This window comes from Eubalaena glacialis, chromosome 2 (assembly GCF_028564815.1).
Source record: "Eubalaena glacialis isolate mEubGla1 chromosome 2, mEubGla1.1.hap2.+ XY, whole genome shotgun sequence".
Classification (NCBI taxonomy): Eukaryota; Metazoa; Chordata; class Mammalia; order Artiodactyla; family Balaenidae; genus Eubalaena; species Eubalaena glacialis.
In genome coordinates, this window is record NC_083717.1 from 126812949 (window position 1) to 126827298 (window position 14350).

The 14350-nt window shown below is 41.3% G+C and overlaps 1 protein-coding gene across 2 annotated transcripts in view; it reads right to left on the minus strand.

Annotated features, from left to right (window-relative positions):
• PRKD1 (protein kinase D1) overlaps positions 1 to 14350 on the minus strand; it is a 474378-nt gene that overhangs the window by 413574 nt on the left and 46454 nt on the right. The window contains exon 2 of one of the 2 annotated variants that reach the window (XM_061180741.1): positions 1149 to 1272. In XM_061180741.1, coding sequence (XP_061036724.1) covers positions 1149 to 1272 — 124 coding nt within the window. Of the gene's footprint in view, positions 1 to 1148; positions 1273 to 14350 lie in introns of those variants that run through there. The other variant, XM_061180743.1, reaches the window with a different exon arrangement.

Below are 14350 nucleotides of genomic sequence, written 5' to 3' on the forward strand. Positions count from 1 at the left end.
GGGACCTTCTACCTCAGTGAAATTTCTAGCACTTCAGTACTGTAGGGCATGTTGAGATGTGCCTTCTAAGATTAAGGGTAAGTTATGGCACAACCGAAAAAGAGACACAATGCCTAGTGGGCCTCTTTGGAATTTAGAAGCAACATATTCCACACTGGCCCATTTACTGAGTGACCCGAAAAGTTGCTAGTAATCCTTGGATTAGGGAATGAAATGCTTGAGGAATTGCATAGGTGCACTTGCCTCCAACCTCCACAAAGTAACTGGGAAGCTCTGCAACTAGATAGCTCCAAATAAAATAGAGGGAAGAATTTTCAAAAGAAAATCAATGAATATGATCTATTCTACAATAGACAAATTAAAGAAATCTGATGTTCTTCTGTCTTCTAGTGTCCAAGCTAGAAGTTATTTTCAGTAACCCCCTAAAACAACAGGCATTATGCATAGCAGCTAAATATTATTAGGGATCCTCCATTTATTTGACTCATAACCAGAATTTTTCATGGATATCTAAGTCAGATATGAAACACACAAACCATTAAAGAATATAAAAATAAAGATTCAGGTACTGTTTCAAAAGATTGAAAGATAAACAGAAAACTAGGGATAATGTAACATATATGTAAGACAATGGAGTAATAATCCTAACATAAAAATAACTTAGAAATTATTAAGATAAAGATAAACATCCCTATGGAATAAGGTCATGAACAGATTATCAATAAAACACACATATCCGATAAGTATGTGAAAAGTATTTATGCTCACTAATGATAAAAAAAATTCTACCACTGATGCAGTCCAAACAGGTCAGACTCTTAGGGTCACATAGAAGGGTGGGAAAATGAGGAGTGAATCCGAAGGAGCAAACAGGAAATATCCCACATGGGAAGTTTTGCTAACTAAAGTCTCTGAGATTTTCCAATAAGACATCTATAAATCTGCACAGAGGAAATATGAAGAAAATTTGCAAACCTTTGTTTAGAACTGTTTGTTCCTTTTGCTATGTTTGCCTAAACTATTTTGGAAGAGGCAGGAACCATTGTTTCCTAAATAAATCAAAAGAAAAGCTCAAGGGATTTCCCCATTGGAAAAAGCCTAGTGGAATTTTACCATCAGAAGAAATTGTAAAAAAACAATTTATTTACCCTAGAGGATTTCCTCTGTGCTGCAGGAGTATGGTATAGTCCTTCCATCACAGAGTGAGCAATTGGTAGCTCCTGAGACCAGCACAATTTGATCAGTTGAATTTCGCCACCTTCAGGTATAGAGCTAAAAATGAAGAAAAACACATTATTATTACTTGGAAATTACATTCAATTGAGAATTACATACATTGAAACTATTGATCAGCCACAGTAATTATCTTGAATTTTTTTTCTAATTAAGATGAAAAGATTCAAAGCATAGTCTAGCCCAGATTTGGCAAACCCTACAATAATGACTATTTACTCATTTGCTCAGTTGTTTGTTCAGTTGATTCAATATGCTTTTATGTAGTCTGTCAGGAATTGTTTTAGATAATAGAGACCCAGAGACAAATTCCTCCTGGAGCTCATAGTTAGTAATGAAGATAAATGCAAAGTATTAAATGATATGATAGGGACTTCCCTGGTGGTGCAGTGGTTAAGAATCCACCTGCCAATGCAAGCGACACAGGTTCCAGCCCTGGTCCGGGAAGATCCTACATGCCGCGGAGCAACTAAGCCCGTGCGCCACAACTACTAAGCCTGTGCTCTAGAGCCCGTGCTCCGCAACAAGAGAAGCCACCGCAATGAGAAACCCGCATACCACAACGAAGACTAGCCCCTGCTTGCCGCAACTAAAGAAAGCCTGCGCTCAGCAACAAAGACCCAACGCAGCCCAAAAATAAATAAATAAAAATAAATGATATGATAGGAGGTATTTGATACAAAGTGAAAGGAGCTATGAGAACACAGAAGAGAATTTCTGAGGGTGGGTTTCTTAAAAGCAGAGCCTAAGAGACAAGGATTCTTGTGCAAGTGATTTATTGAGGGAATGTGTTCAAGTGAAACCTAACATACAGTGTGGGCAGCAAGAATATAGACAAAGATGTAAGTTCAGTAGTTCAGCTTCGGTCTGATTCTTCAAGAAGCTCTGGGTCAGGAACAGCATCATAAAGTTGTCCCACCTTGAGATAAAGGCCCAGACCTTATATCAATAAAGCACAGTCTCCAGGATGGCCCTGGGGAGAAGGCATACGCCCCTAGGCATTTCCAAATGCGCAGGCTTCTGTCGACCGGGGACAACTCTCAGGCATATCCCTGTAGACTATTAACTGTCATCACTCACAGCAAATGGGGGATGGGTGCACTGGCCCAGGAAATAGAATCTGTGTCTACTGCATTCCACTATTTACACCGTTCAGCCCCACTTGCTTCTCACATTAAATTAGTATCTTGATGGCACAACTTCTCCAAGATTTGGGTTGTTCAAAATTTCTGGAGAAACTTACATGAGGAGGGTTAGTGAGACAAACTACAGTCCCCACAGCACTAGTACTCACCATTGCCCTTCTCTACCCACCCATTCTAGAGTCCTCTCTGCCTTGGATAACACTTTTATTATTTTTTTAAATAAATTTATTTATTTATTTATTTTAGTTTTGGCTGCAATGGGTCTTTGTCGCTGTGCGTGGGCTTTCTCTAGTTGCGGCGAGCTGGGGCTACTCTTCGTTGCAGTGCACGGGCTTCTCATTGCGGTGGCTTCTCTTGTTATGGAGCACGGGCTCTAGGCGCGCAGGCTTCAGTAGTTGTGGCGCATGGGCTTAGCTGCTCCGTGGCATGTGGGATCTTCCCGGACCAGGGCTCAAATCCGTGTCCCCTGCATTGGTAGGCGGCTTCTTTTTTTAAATTAATTAACTAATTAATTTTTGGCTGTGTTGGGTCTTCGTTGCTGCACACGGGCTTTCTCTAGTTGTGGCAAGTTGGGGCTGCTCTTCATTGTGGTGCATGGACTTTGCATTGCAGTGGCTTCTCTTGTTGCAGAGCATGGGCTCTAGGCGTGCAGGCTTCAGTAGTTGTGGCACGTGGGCTCAGTAGTTGTGGCTCATGGGCTCTAGAGCGCAGACTCAACAGTTGTGGCACACTGGCTTAGTTGCTCCGCAGCATGTGGGATCTTCCCGGACCAGGGCTCGAACCCATGTATCCTGCATTGGCAGGCAGATTCTTAACCACTGCACCACCAGGGAAATCCCTGGATAACACTTTTGTTGATTCGGGTAGCTTTCCTGGTAAGGTGACCCAGACTGTCATCCCCGACAGATCTGAATCTCTGGTTACCTTGACCATTCTAGGTCATGGTTGCTATATTAACCCACTTACCATTTACACATTCACTATTAAAATGGAGCATGGGAATACCAAGAGATGACTCATGGAGTCACTTGTGTGCCAAAAATATTCCTCCCTACCCCACGATGCAACGAGTCTTACTTCCTGCTTATCAGAGTTCAACTACCCCTGCCAATATGGTAATTTCCCTTTTTTTCTGTTGGTCTATTGGTATAAGGAGCCTAGAATGACCAGTAGCAGCTGCAGCTTTAATTTCAGTGGAAAACTTAACGAGCATTCCTCTTCTTGAGGCCTCTAGACACACAGAGCCTAAATGTGTGGGGTTGGGAAGCACAAATTCTCCAAATGGGTTACTTCAGTTATAGGTGTTGGCTGACTCCCACTTCCATGCCTTGATCACCAGATCCATATATTCTACCTTTTGGAGACATAGCACCATGTTACGGGCTGTCATCTTCAAGCCTCAGCTGTACTTTCAAGAGGCCATTCCAGCACTCTGTCAGGCTGGCAGCTTCTGAATGGTATAGTATGTGGTAGGAACAGTACACCTCATTTGCCATAAAGTGGGTCTTGCTTCATGGCAATATTATACTGGATTTCATGCTGGTAGATCAGACCTTTGAATCTTGGTACTGGCTGAGGCACTGTGAATAGGAAATGCAAACTCATATCCAGAATACGAGTTAATCACAATCAGATTAAATGGTTTCTCTTTCTAGGGTGGAAAGGGTCCAATTTTATCAGTTTGCTTAAATTGATTGGAGGCAAAGTGCTGGTCGTTGTGGCTGACAGGTCAGACAGTCAGCCATGGTAGTAGCCAGACGAACCATATTGAGAGGGAGCCCATTCAATTGGTCCCATCCCTATCAGGGCTCTGACTGGTATCACAGACTCGCCAAGCCTATGAATTCAGCTTTCTTTGAATTTCTGCCACTCTTACAGTCAAGTCCTGTGACTGGTTGTCAGATCTGCCTGCACTTTGGCAACAAGAGGTACGGGTCTCTTTAACTGCAGTCAAGGAAGTATGTTTTACTTTAAATTGGAGACTGAGTCTGAGCCTGTCATTTTTCTCTCTTTAAGGCATTAGTAGCACTTAGCAACAGCTCCCAAATACCTCAGTCTTTACAGTTATTATTTTCCCTGAAATTCTTGAGCCTTAGGACCATTACACAAGCTATGTCCACCTGTATGCCATCCAAGATCACCAGAGGTGAAAGTCTCAGCAGCTGTACTGCTATAGCAGGTCAGGAATCAGTATGCTACTAATCAAAAGTAATAAAGTCTTTGTTGCCATCTGGCTGGTGAATGATCTCACCCCAGCCTCCCATCCTTAGAGACTGCTTTCTAGGATTATTCCTGGTACCAACTATCTTGGGTTGGGTTTTCCAAAATCAGAGCCAGAGACAGGGATTCTAGTGCAAATGATTTAATGAAGGAGTTCTCTCAGAAGAAACTTTAAGTTAGTGAGGAAAGCAGAATAGGGCAGAGGATGAAGCTAGACGGAGATACAGCAGAAGTCTAGCCTCAGCGATCCCCTGGTGAACTTTCCAGCATGAAGGGCACACCGAGTTGTCCCACCTGGAGGCAAGAGGGCAGACTTTTGTCTCCCCATATCGCCAGCTCTGGGACAGAGAGCAACATTTCAGACGCTTCTGAGTGAGGTGGCTCCTGTTGGTGGGAGGCAATCATTGTACGTGAGCTGCTAAAAGGGATCTGGGCCGGGCACCAGCAGCTCTCCTACAGGAGGAATGAGAAACTCTTTGCTGAGGAATTAGAAAAGACTTCGTCATGAAGATTACACTTGGCTTGTTAGGAAGAGAAAAGAGGTAATTAGGCTGAGAACGGAGTAGCCAAGTTAGGGAGTGAACAGTAATTTAGGCAACAAGATCACTGACTTCAAATCTGGAGGAGATTTGTGGTCAGAATCGTATATATCTGATTTCAACATTTTTCTGAACTCAGTGGAAGCTCATCAACTAGGTGTTAACTTTTATTTAGTTCCTTTTCTTTTCTTTCTTTCTTTCCCTTTTCCTTTTTTTCTTTTGGATAATTTTCTTTAAGCTATAGGCTGCCAATACTTCCTGGCAGTAGTATTACTGAATATAGCTGGTTAATGAGGTATACTGGGGTTAGTGTACAACATTAACACTAATTAATGTATTTCAACATCTCACTAGAGTAATAATAGACACCTTATAGAAAGGCTGTATACGTTGGCAGATGTTAAAAAGGAAAAACTGTGTATGAGAGGTAGTCTTGCCAGAGGCTCCAGAATTTCTGAAACAATGTAGTAAACAAAGGTTTACATTTAAAGTAAAATGGTACAGATTTTGGTTTGCTTACGTTGGTTGTCATGGCACTGGAGCCCCCTCCGTCTAATGCCTCCTTGCTTAACTAAACAGAAAACAGGAGTTGGGGCAGAAGATGGCACTCCAGGAAAGCAGAAACTGACTCTGGGGTCATGTGGCTGACAGGGTAGTGGTGCTCTGGCCGGGTGACAGGCCTGAGCCACTGAGGTGGGAGAGCCGAGTTCAGGACACCGGACCACCAGAGACCTCCCGGCCCCACGTAGTATCAGTTGGCGAGAGCTCTCCCAGAGATCTCGGTCTCAACGCTAAGACCCAGCTCCACTCAACGACCAGCAAACTCCAGTGCTGGACACCCCATGCCAAACAACTAGCAAGACAGGAACACAACCCCACCCGTTAGCAGAGAGGCTCCCTAAAATCATATTAAGTTCACAGACACCCCAAAACACACCACTGGACGTGGTCCTGCCCACCAGAAAGACAAGATCCAGCCTCATCCACCAGAACACAGGCACCAGTACCCTCCACCAGGAAGCCTACACAACCCACTGAACCAACCATACCCACAGGGGGCAGACACCAAAAACAGTGGGAACTACAAACCTGCAGCCTGCAAAAAGGAGACCCCAAACACAGTAAGTTAAGCAAAATGAGAAGACAGAGAAATACGCAGCAAATGAAGGAGCAAGGTAAAAACCCACCAGACCAAACAAATGAAGAGGAAATAGGCAGTCTACCTGAAAAAGAATTCAGAATAATGATAGTAAAGTTGATCCAAAATCTTGGAAATAGAATGGAGAAAATACAAGAAATGTTTAACAATGACCTAGAAGAACTAAGGAGCAAACAAACAATGATGAACAACACAATAAATGAAATTAAAAATTCTCTACAAGGAATCAATAGCAGAATAACTGAGGCAGAAGAACAGATAAGTGACCTGGAAGATAAAATACTGGAAATAACTACCGCAGAGCAGGACAAAGAAAAAAGAATGAAAAGAACTGAGGACAGTCTCAGAGACCTCTGGGACAACATTAAATGCACCAACATTTGAATTATAGGGGTCCCAGAAGAAGAAGAGAAAAAGAAAGGGACTGAGAAAATATTTGAAGAGATTATAGTTGAAAACTTCCCTAATATGGGAAAGGAAATAGTCAATCAAGTCCAGGAAGCACAGAGAGTCCCATACAGGATAAATCCAAGGAGAAACACGCCAGGACACATATTAATCAAACTATCAAAAATTAAATACAAAGAAAAAATATTAAAAGCAGCAAGGGAAAAGCAACAAATAACATAAAAGGGAATCCCTATAAGGTTAACAGCTGATCTTTCAGCAGAAACTCTGCAAGGCAGAAGGGAGTGGCAGGACATATTTAAAGTGATGAAAGGGAAAAACCTATAACCAAGATTACTCTACCCAGCAAGGATCTCATTCAGATTCAATGGAGAAATTAAAACCTTTACAGACAATCAAATGCTCAGCACCACCAAACCAGCTCTACAACAAATGCTAAAGGAACTTCTCTAGGCAGGAAACACAAGAGAAGGAAAAGACCTACAATAACAAACCCAAAACAATTAAGAAAATGGTAATAGGAACATACATATCAATAATTACCTTAAATGTAAATGGATTAAATGCTCCAACCAAAAGACATAGACTGGCTGAATGGATACAAAAATAAGACCCGTAGAGATGCTGTCTACAAGAGAACCACCCTAGACCTAGGGACACATACAGACTGAAAGTGAGGAGATGGAAAAAGATATTCCATGCAAATGGAAATCAAAAGAAAGCTGAAGTAGCAAGTCTCATATCAGACAAAATAGACTTTAAAATAAAAACTATTACAAGAGACAAAGAAGAACACTACATAATGATCAAGGGATCAATCCAAGAAGATACAGGCATAGTGAATGGACGTGAGGAATGGGGAGGGTGAATGGTAAGCTGAGACAAAGTGAGAGAGTGGAACTGACATATATACACTACCAAATGTAAAACAGATATCTAGTGGGAAGCAGCCGCATAGCACAGGGAGATCAGCTGGTGCTTTGTGACCACCTAGAAGAGTGGGATAGGGAGGGTGGGAGGGAGACGCAAGAGGAAGGGGATATGGGGATATATGTGTATGTATAGCTGATTCACTTTGTTATACAGCAGCAACTAATACAACAGTGTAAAGCAATTATACTCCAATAAAGATGTAAATAAATAAATAAATAAATAAATAAAGTAAAATGGTAGAAAAATGGCCCAAGTGAGTTAGAAAAAGGGGAGATTGGAGAATTTTGGATTTCCTAATTTATTACTTGCAAGATATAAGATGTAAGAAAACCACAAAATTAACATTTGATCAATAGCATTACATTTTGAAATCTCTATATTTGGGATTCATAATTTGAGTAAACATGCTGTCTTTCATATCGATGTTTGGATAATCACCAACACTCAGTTGAGTCAGAAACTACTGGAAAAAGGTTCAGGGAAGCAAAGACCCAAGGCTAGGTGTTTGGGGGTGAATTTGGGTGAGTGTGCATATTTGTATGCCTGTGTGTAAAATGAGAGAGAGAGACTTTTTGTATATGTGTCATTTCAAAACCAAATATAAATAATTTAAATTTTGAACTGTGCGTACCTGCATATCTCTGGTGTAGTGTGTAGGCAATCAAGATTTAACACCACAATGAGGCCAGCACTGGAGAAAAGACTTTCTTTAGAATATACAAACCTGGAACTAGTGTTATGCAGTCAGGAGCTTTGGTTATTAAATGAAATCAAAAGCACATCAGGCCTATCAGCATCTTAAAAACCATTAGTGTTTCATTTAAAGAGAGTGCCTTGTTTCTGAAATATTCATAGCTGGAATCCACCACCACTGCTGAGATTTACATCTCCTCTCTCCCCGTTATGCTTGCTGAATCTCTTTACTTGCTATTGTAGGAAAAATATTCAAAGATTTATAGGCAGCAAAGAGAAGGCAGCAAATTATGACATCCATTATTGGCATCTGCTCTTGTCTGTATCCCCAGGAAATGCAAATACAAATGAATTCCAATTTTCTACTACAACTGAGTTGCAAAGGGAACTGTTATATGCAGATGAGGCAACTTCTATTTGGACAGAGATAAAATGGAAGAAATTTCAGTCTACTACACTTGGCATACCATTTGCATAACTCTGAGAAAACTGTCACAAAGGGATAATAAAAAATCATAAGGCTCTTAAAGAACCACATACAATGCCTATAACTAGGCTGCTTATAAGAGAAACAGACACAGCTTTAAGCTGTAGGGGCTGGTGCAAGATCCAAAAACAAAAGGGTGATTAAAAATAGATGCTTCTATATTCACTGGTAAAAGTGGTCCCTCTTCTCGTGTTTGGCAAAAGGATTACACTAGGTTTGAAAATAACTTATAATCCAGTATGCAGTAAAGACAGACCTCACATTACCAATTTTTAAAAATTCTTTTGGCATAAGTCATTGTTTCTCCTGGAGGAATGACTATGACAACATTTCCCATTATGTTGTAGGCTCCTTGAAAGCAAGGAACTCTTGTATCCACTGATGTCCTATATCCTCAGTGTCTAAAATAGAGTTTTGAACATAATAGCATCTCAAAATAAAATGTCCAGTGATAGGAACTGACAGAGTCACTGTAGGACAGTAGTGGGAATTAGGAGATCGATGTTCTAGTCTAGCCTTTGTCTCTGAGAATTTGGCCAGGTTTCCCTATTTCTACGGTCCTCAGCTACCACCTCTGAAAAAAAAGGAGACGATAATACCCATCTTATTTGGCTTGGGAAAGAATTAAATGAAGTATCATGCCTAGTGTCCAGTATAACATCTGGCACAGATCTGTCTCTGAAGACGTGGGTCCTTTTTTTCTGACCTCCTACAACTCTCTGACACGCCTCAGCTTGAGCATTAGGAAGGTCAGCAGTTTCTGACAATCTTAGACCCCACGCACATGGCTCATGTTACCTGGATATTCTCTGTCTGCTCTTATCTTTAATGCTCCACCTGCCTCAAAATTGCTTTCCAGCATTTACTAAAACTGGCTTTTGACTCTCAATTTCCCTCTTCCCCAAGTCCTGACATCATGCCATACATGCTTTTCTTGTCTATCTTGCCTCCCCCATTGGGGTCATGATTTGCCTCAACTTTTCAGGGTGCCACACTCTTCCAAGGCACCTGCTGACTTTTCCCTCCTCTCTGTCCATCTAAATTTGACTGCCTTTATCCATTACCCAACAAAACTGCTCCAGGTAACACAATTAGAACATGAATGACCATGATGAGCTCTGTAACTTTACATCCTTCAAAGCTTGGCATACAAAGCTTTCTCAATTTCTGCCCCATGATTATTCACTTCCCTGGATGACTGACAGTGGGAACATTCATTTCCTTCAGAAAAACACTACTTCCACCTACTGGGTATCATCTTGTCCAGGTGAACACCACACCCAATTGTTTTAATCACCTCCTATTCAGAACCCTGTTGGTGAGGGAGGGATTCCTGCCCTGGAGTTGTGAGGATGGCCCCAAATGTCCCATGATACTCATGATACTCACAGCTCAGGAGAGGAGGACACCATATGCCAGGCCAGGCTACATGGGCTTGTGCTTGGGAGCAGAGTGAACTACCAAGGGGCAGTGGGAGGCGGCGTTATAGTACCAAGAGGGTAGGTGCCCCTGGTTCCCAGGGGATTGGCTTGCTGGGATAATTCTATGGGATGACAGGGAACTGAAACCCACTACTCAGGGATAAGCAGGAACTGCACCTGGTCCCCATGATAAGGAGGGCTGTTTGGCTAGGGGGTCTTACCTCTGAGAGCAGAGTGGGAGTGGGGGAAGCTTGTGATTAAGGTATTTGAGGCCCTTCTTATTCTACCAGATGTCAAGGCAGCACATCATATTGAGCCTTAATTTTAGGCTTTATCCCACACCAACTCTCGTCTCACTTCTCAATTCCTTTAATTCCTAACTCCAAGAACTTTCACTTCTGTTCTACGATGGTAGGGCTTACACTTCCAGTCTAATGCTCAGAATCATAATTTCCAACCTCCCAATTCTTATTATCCTTAGAGTTCTATCTTCTTGTTCTACATACCCTCCCTGAAAAAACCCAACTCTGAATCTACTGTATACCCTGCTGAGAACTATGGGAGAAAAACCACAAGGTGGATGAGATTTGTGCTGTTATATTTTCATAGTCTTTAACTGCCAGTGGATTATTAATATTGCCTAGAATCTCAGAGCCTTGTTCTCTCAATTTGCAGAGAAGCTGCTCCACGTTTCACTGCTATTCTCAAGGTCCTACTCAACCTTTCCCCAATCAGGCTTATCAAAGCATCTGAGATAAGAATTCTATCTACACTGCCATCCTACCTTAAGCCTCAGAGGAAGGGCCATTTCTCTTGCTTCCCATGCCCAAATGCATAACTGTGTTCTGAATCCCTTTCTCTCTCATCTCCTTGACAGCCTCATTCCATCAATTTTCTCTTCTCCTCTTTATCCTCAATCTTCCCGTCTCAGTTGTTCTTTTTCCTTAGCATATAAACATGCTCAAGCCTCTTCTACCTAACAAATCCCGCCTTTGGCCCTTTACCTATTACTACATATCTTCATCCCCTCACAGCCAAGCTGCTTTAAAGAGAAGAATAGAATTTAAATATCCTCCAGCCCCAAAAAAGGAACACTCCTACACTGCTGGTGGGAATGTAAATTGGTGCAGCCACTATGGAGAACAATATGGAGGTTCCTTAAAAACTAAAAATAGAGTTACCATATGATCCAGCAATCCCACTCCTGGGCATATAGCCAGAGAAAACTCTAATTTGAAAAGATACATGACTCCAATGTTCATTGCAGCACAATTTACAGAGGAGTGGATAAAGAAGATGTGGAGATATATATATATACACACACACACATATATATATAATAGAATATTAATCAGCCATAAAAAGAAACAAAATAATGCCATTTGCAGCAACATGGATGGACCTAGAAATTATCATACTAAGTGAAGTAAGCCAGACAAAGACAAATATGATATGATACCGCTTATATGTGGAATCTTAAAAAAATGATACAAATGAACTTATTTACAAAACAGAAATAGACTCACAGACACAGAAAACAAACTTATGGTTACCAAAGAGGATAGCGAGGGGTAAGGGAGGGATAAATTAGGAGTTTGGGATTAACATATACACACTACTATATATAAAATAGATAATCAACAAGGACCTACTATATAACATAGGGAACTGTACTCAGTATTTTGTAATAACCTATAAGGAAAAGAATCTGAAAAAGAATATATATATATATATATATATATATATACACACATACACACACATACACACACACACACACACACACATATATATATAACTGAATTACTTTGCTGTACACCTGAAACTAACACAACATTGTAAATCAACTATATTTCAATAAAAATAAATAAATACATAATTAAATATCTTCCAGCCCCATTCCCTCCCAGTGAATTGCAGCAACACATCTGTCAACACACATCAATAAATTGGCTCTCCTCAAACCTAGTGTAGGCCTTTCAGTTCTAATCCTCCTGGGGCCCTCTAGAACATGGGACACCGTCAACTCCTCACCCCTGACACACAAGCTTCTGGGACACCTCTCTTCTAACTCTGCGACCTCTTGTTTTTAGTCATCTCTGCGTCTGCTCCCCATCCATTGCCTGCCCTGAATTTTGGAGCTACTCAGGGTTCAATTCTCAGCTATATTCTTTAGGTCATCTTATCCATGCTCCATGAGTGCTGACTCTCAAAGCAATATGTCTTACCCAGAAGCTTTCCCTGAGCTCCAGATCTCTCATTTTAACTGGCTGCTAATTATCAACAACTGCTTCAGACTCTGCACACATTAAACTCATCACTTTTCTCATACGTTCACTTTCTACTTCATCCCTCAAATATGTCTCTACTTCAGCCATCCGCAACCTTTTTGGCACCAGGGACCGGTTTCATGGAAGACAATTTTTCCACAGACGGGGCAGAGGGGAATGGTCCAGGCCGTAATGTGAGTGATGGGGAGCGATGGGGAGCGGCACATGAAGCTTCGCTCCCTCACCCGCCCCTCACCTCCTGCTGTGCGGCCCGGCTCCTAACGGACCGCTGGCGGTCCGTGGCCCAGGGGGTTGGGGACCCCTGCTCTACCTCACTTTATATCCCTGTTGGTTTTTATCCTCCTATCACCTAATCCAAAATCCCGAGTAACATCCAGAGCTCCTCCTACTTGCTTTGTCCCCTGTTTTTACATCTGTATTCTTCTACCTCAGTGTGGACTCTTACGATAGTTTCCTAGCGTCCTCCAGTAAAGGGTCTTTAGTCCTCCAAAGAGTTTGGGATGTATACTGTAGTCAATGGTTTCCAAATATGATTTACCCAGAGAGCCTGAGGAAGATTATTTAAAAATACAGGTTTGTTATTTGTACACCTATCCACCCCCACTCCCACCATAAACATACCGAGTCAGAAAGGGGGCAGAAATAATCTGTGTTTTAAAATTTTCCCAGGTGATTATCAAACAAACCATTGTCAGATAAACACTGGGCACTGGTGAGGTATTACACAATGATGTTGTATAAAATATTGTGCTTCAGAAAGACAGTTCTGGAAGCAGTGTGGAGGATGTACTAGAGGCTGATTAAATGCTGCCCAGATGTTTTCCTGCAGATAAAAATGTTAAAGGTACTAGTTATAGCCACAACTGCATGCACAGATAGTGGTTCCTGTCAATAGTAAGTCTACCTGTATTCCTGTCTATCTATCATTATCACCTATCAATCTCTTCTAGCTATAAAGTAGATAATTAACATCTGTGCTGACTGCCTACAGTGACCAAGAAACTTGGAAATATTAATTAACTTTTGTAAAATCACACAGTAACTCAGTAATATAAACAAACATCAGATTTTTATGATCTTCTGTCTCCTTTTCTTATACAGTTCTCCCTCAGCCAGTAAACTGTCTAGAGATGGGTTATCATTGTATCTTCTTTAAATAAATCTTTCCAGTGGCTTTTGGAATTAACCAACACCTCATTTCCTCCTTATGAAAGTGTTCAGGCAATCATATCCACTCTGGAGCCCAAATCCTCTGAAGAAGGTTCAAATCTGAGAAGTGAATACATTTTATCTAAGCAGAGCCTGTCAGAACATTTTTAATAAAAACCTGGCCCAATTTCAGAGCTTTCTTTTCATTAGGGCAGGTCTGAAAGCAAAGGCCTTGAAAGTGGTTAGAAAAACATAGTGTAATCACTATGGTACCATTATCCTGTCCCTGGGTAATCATTAGGCATCAGCTTGCCAAAGCGAAGGGCGGCAAATTACTCATTTATTGTTACCTGAGCTGTGCGGAAGATTGAAATCTGGACTACTAATGATTTTTTTTCACCTTGTTTGGGAGATTCTGTAGAAAAGTTCACATGTAGCACAGATGCTAGTTGGATGGCGAAGGTGCTTTCAGACAAATATAAAAGGGAAGCAAAGCATCACCTTCCTTCAAAAGTAAAGCTGAAAAGCTCCACATCATTTCATAAAAGCAGCTCTAAGGGAGAAATACTAAAAGTCGTCAAGATCTATAATGGGAGAAGAAACTAGTTAGTTGGCTTTGAGTAGATTTTGATCTGCTCTAAAAGATATTAGACACTCAGAGTACAAGTTGAA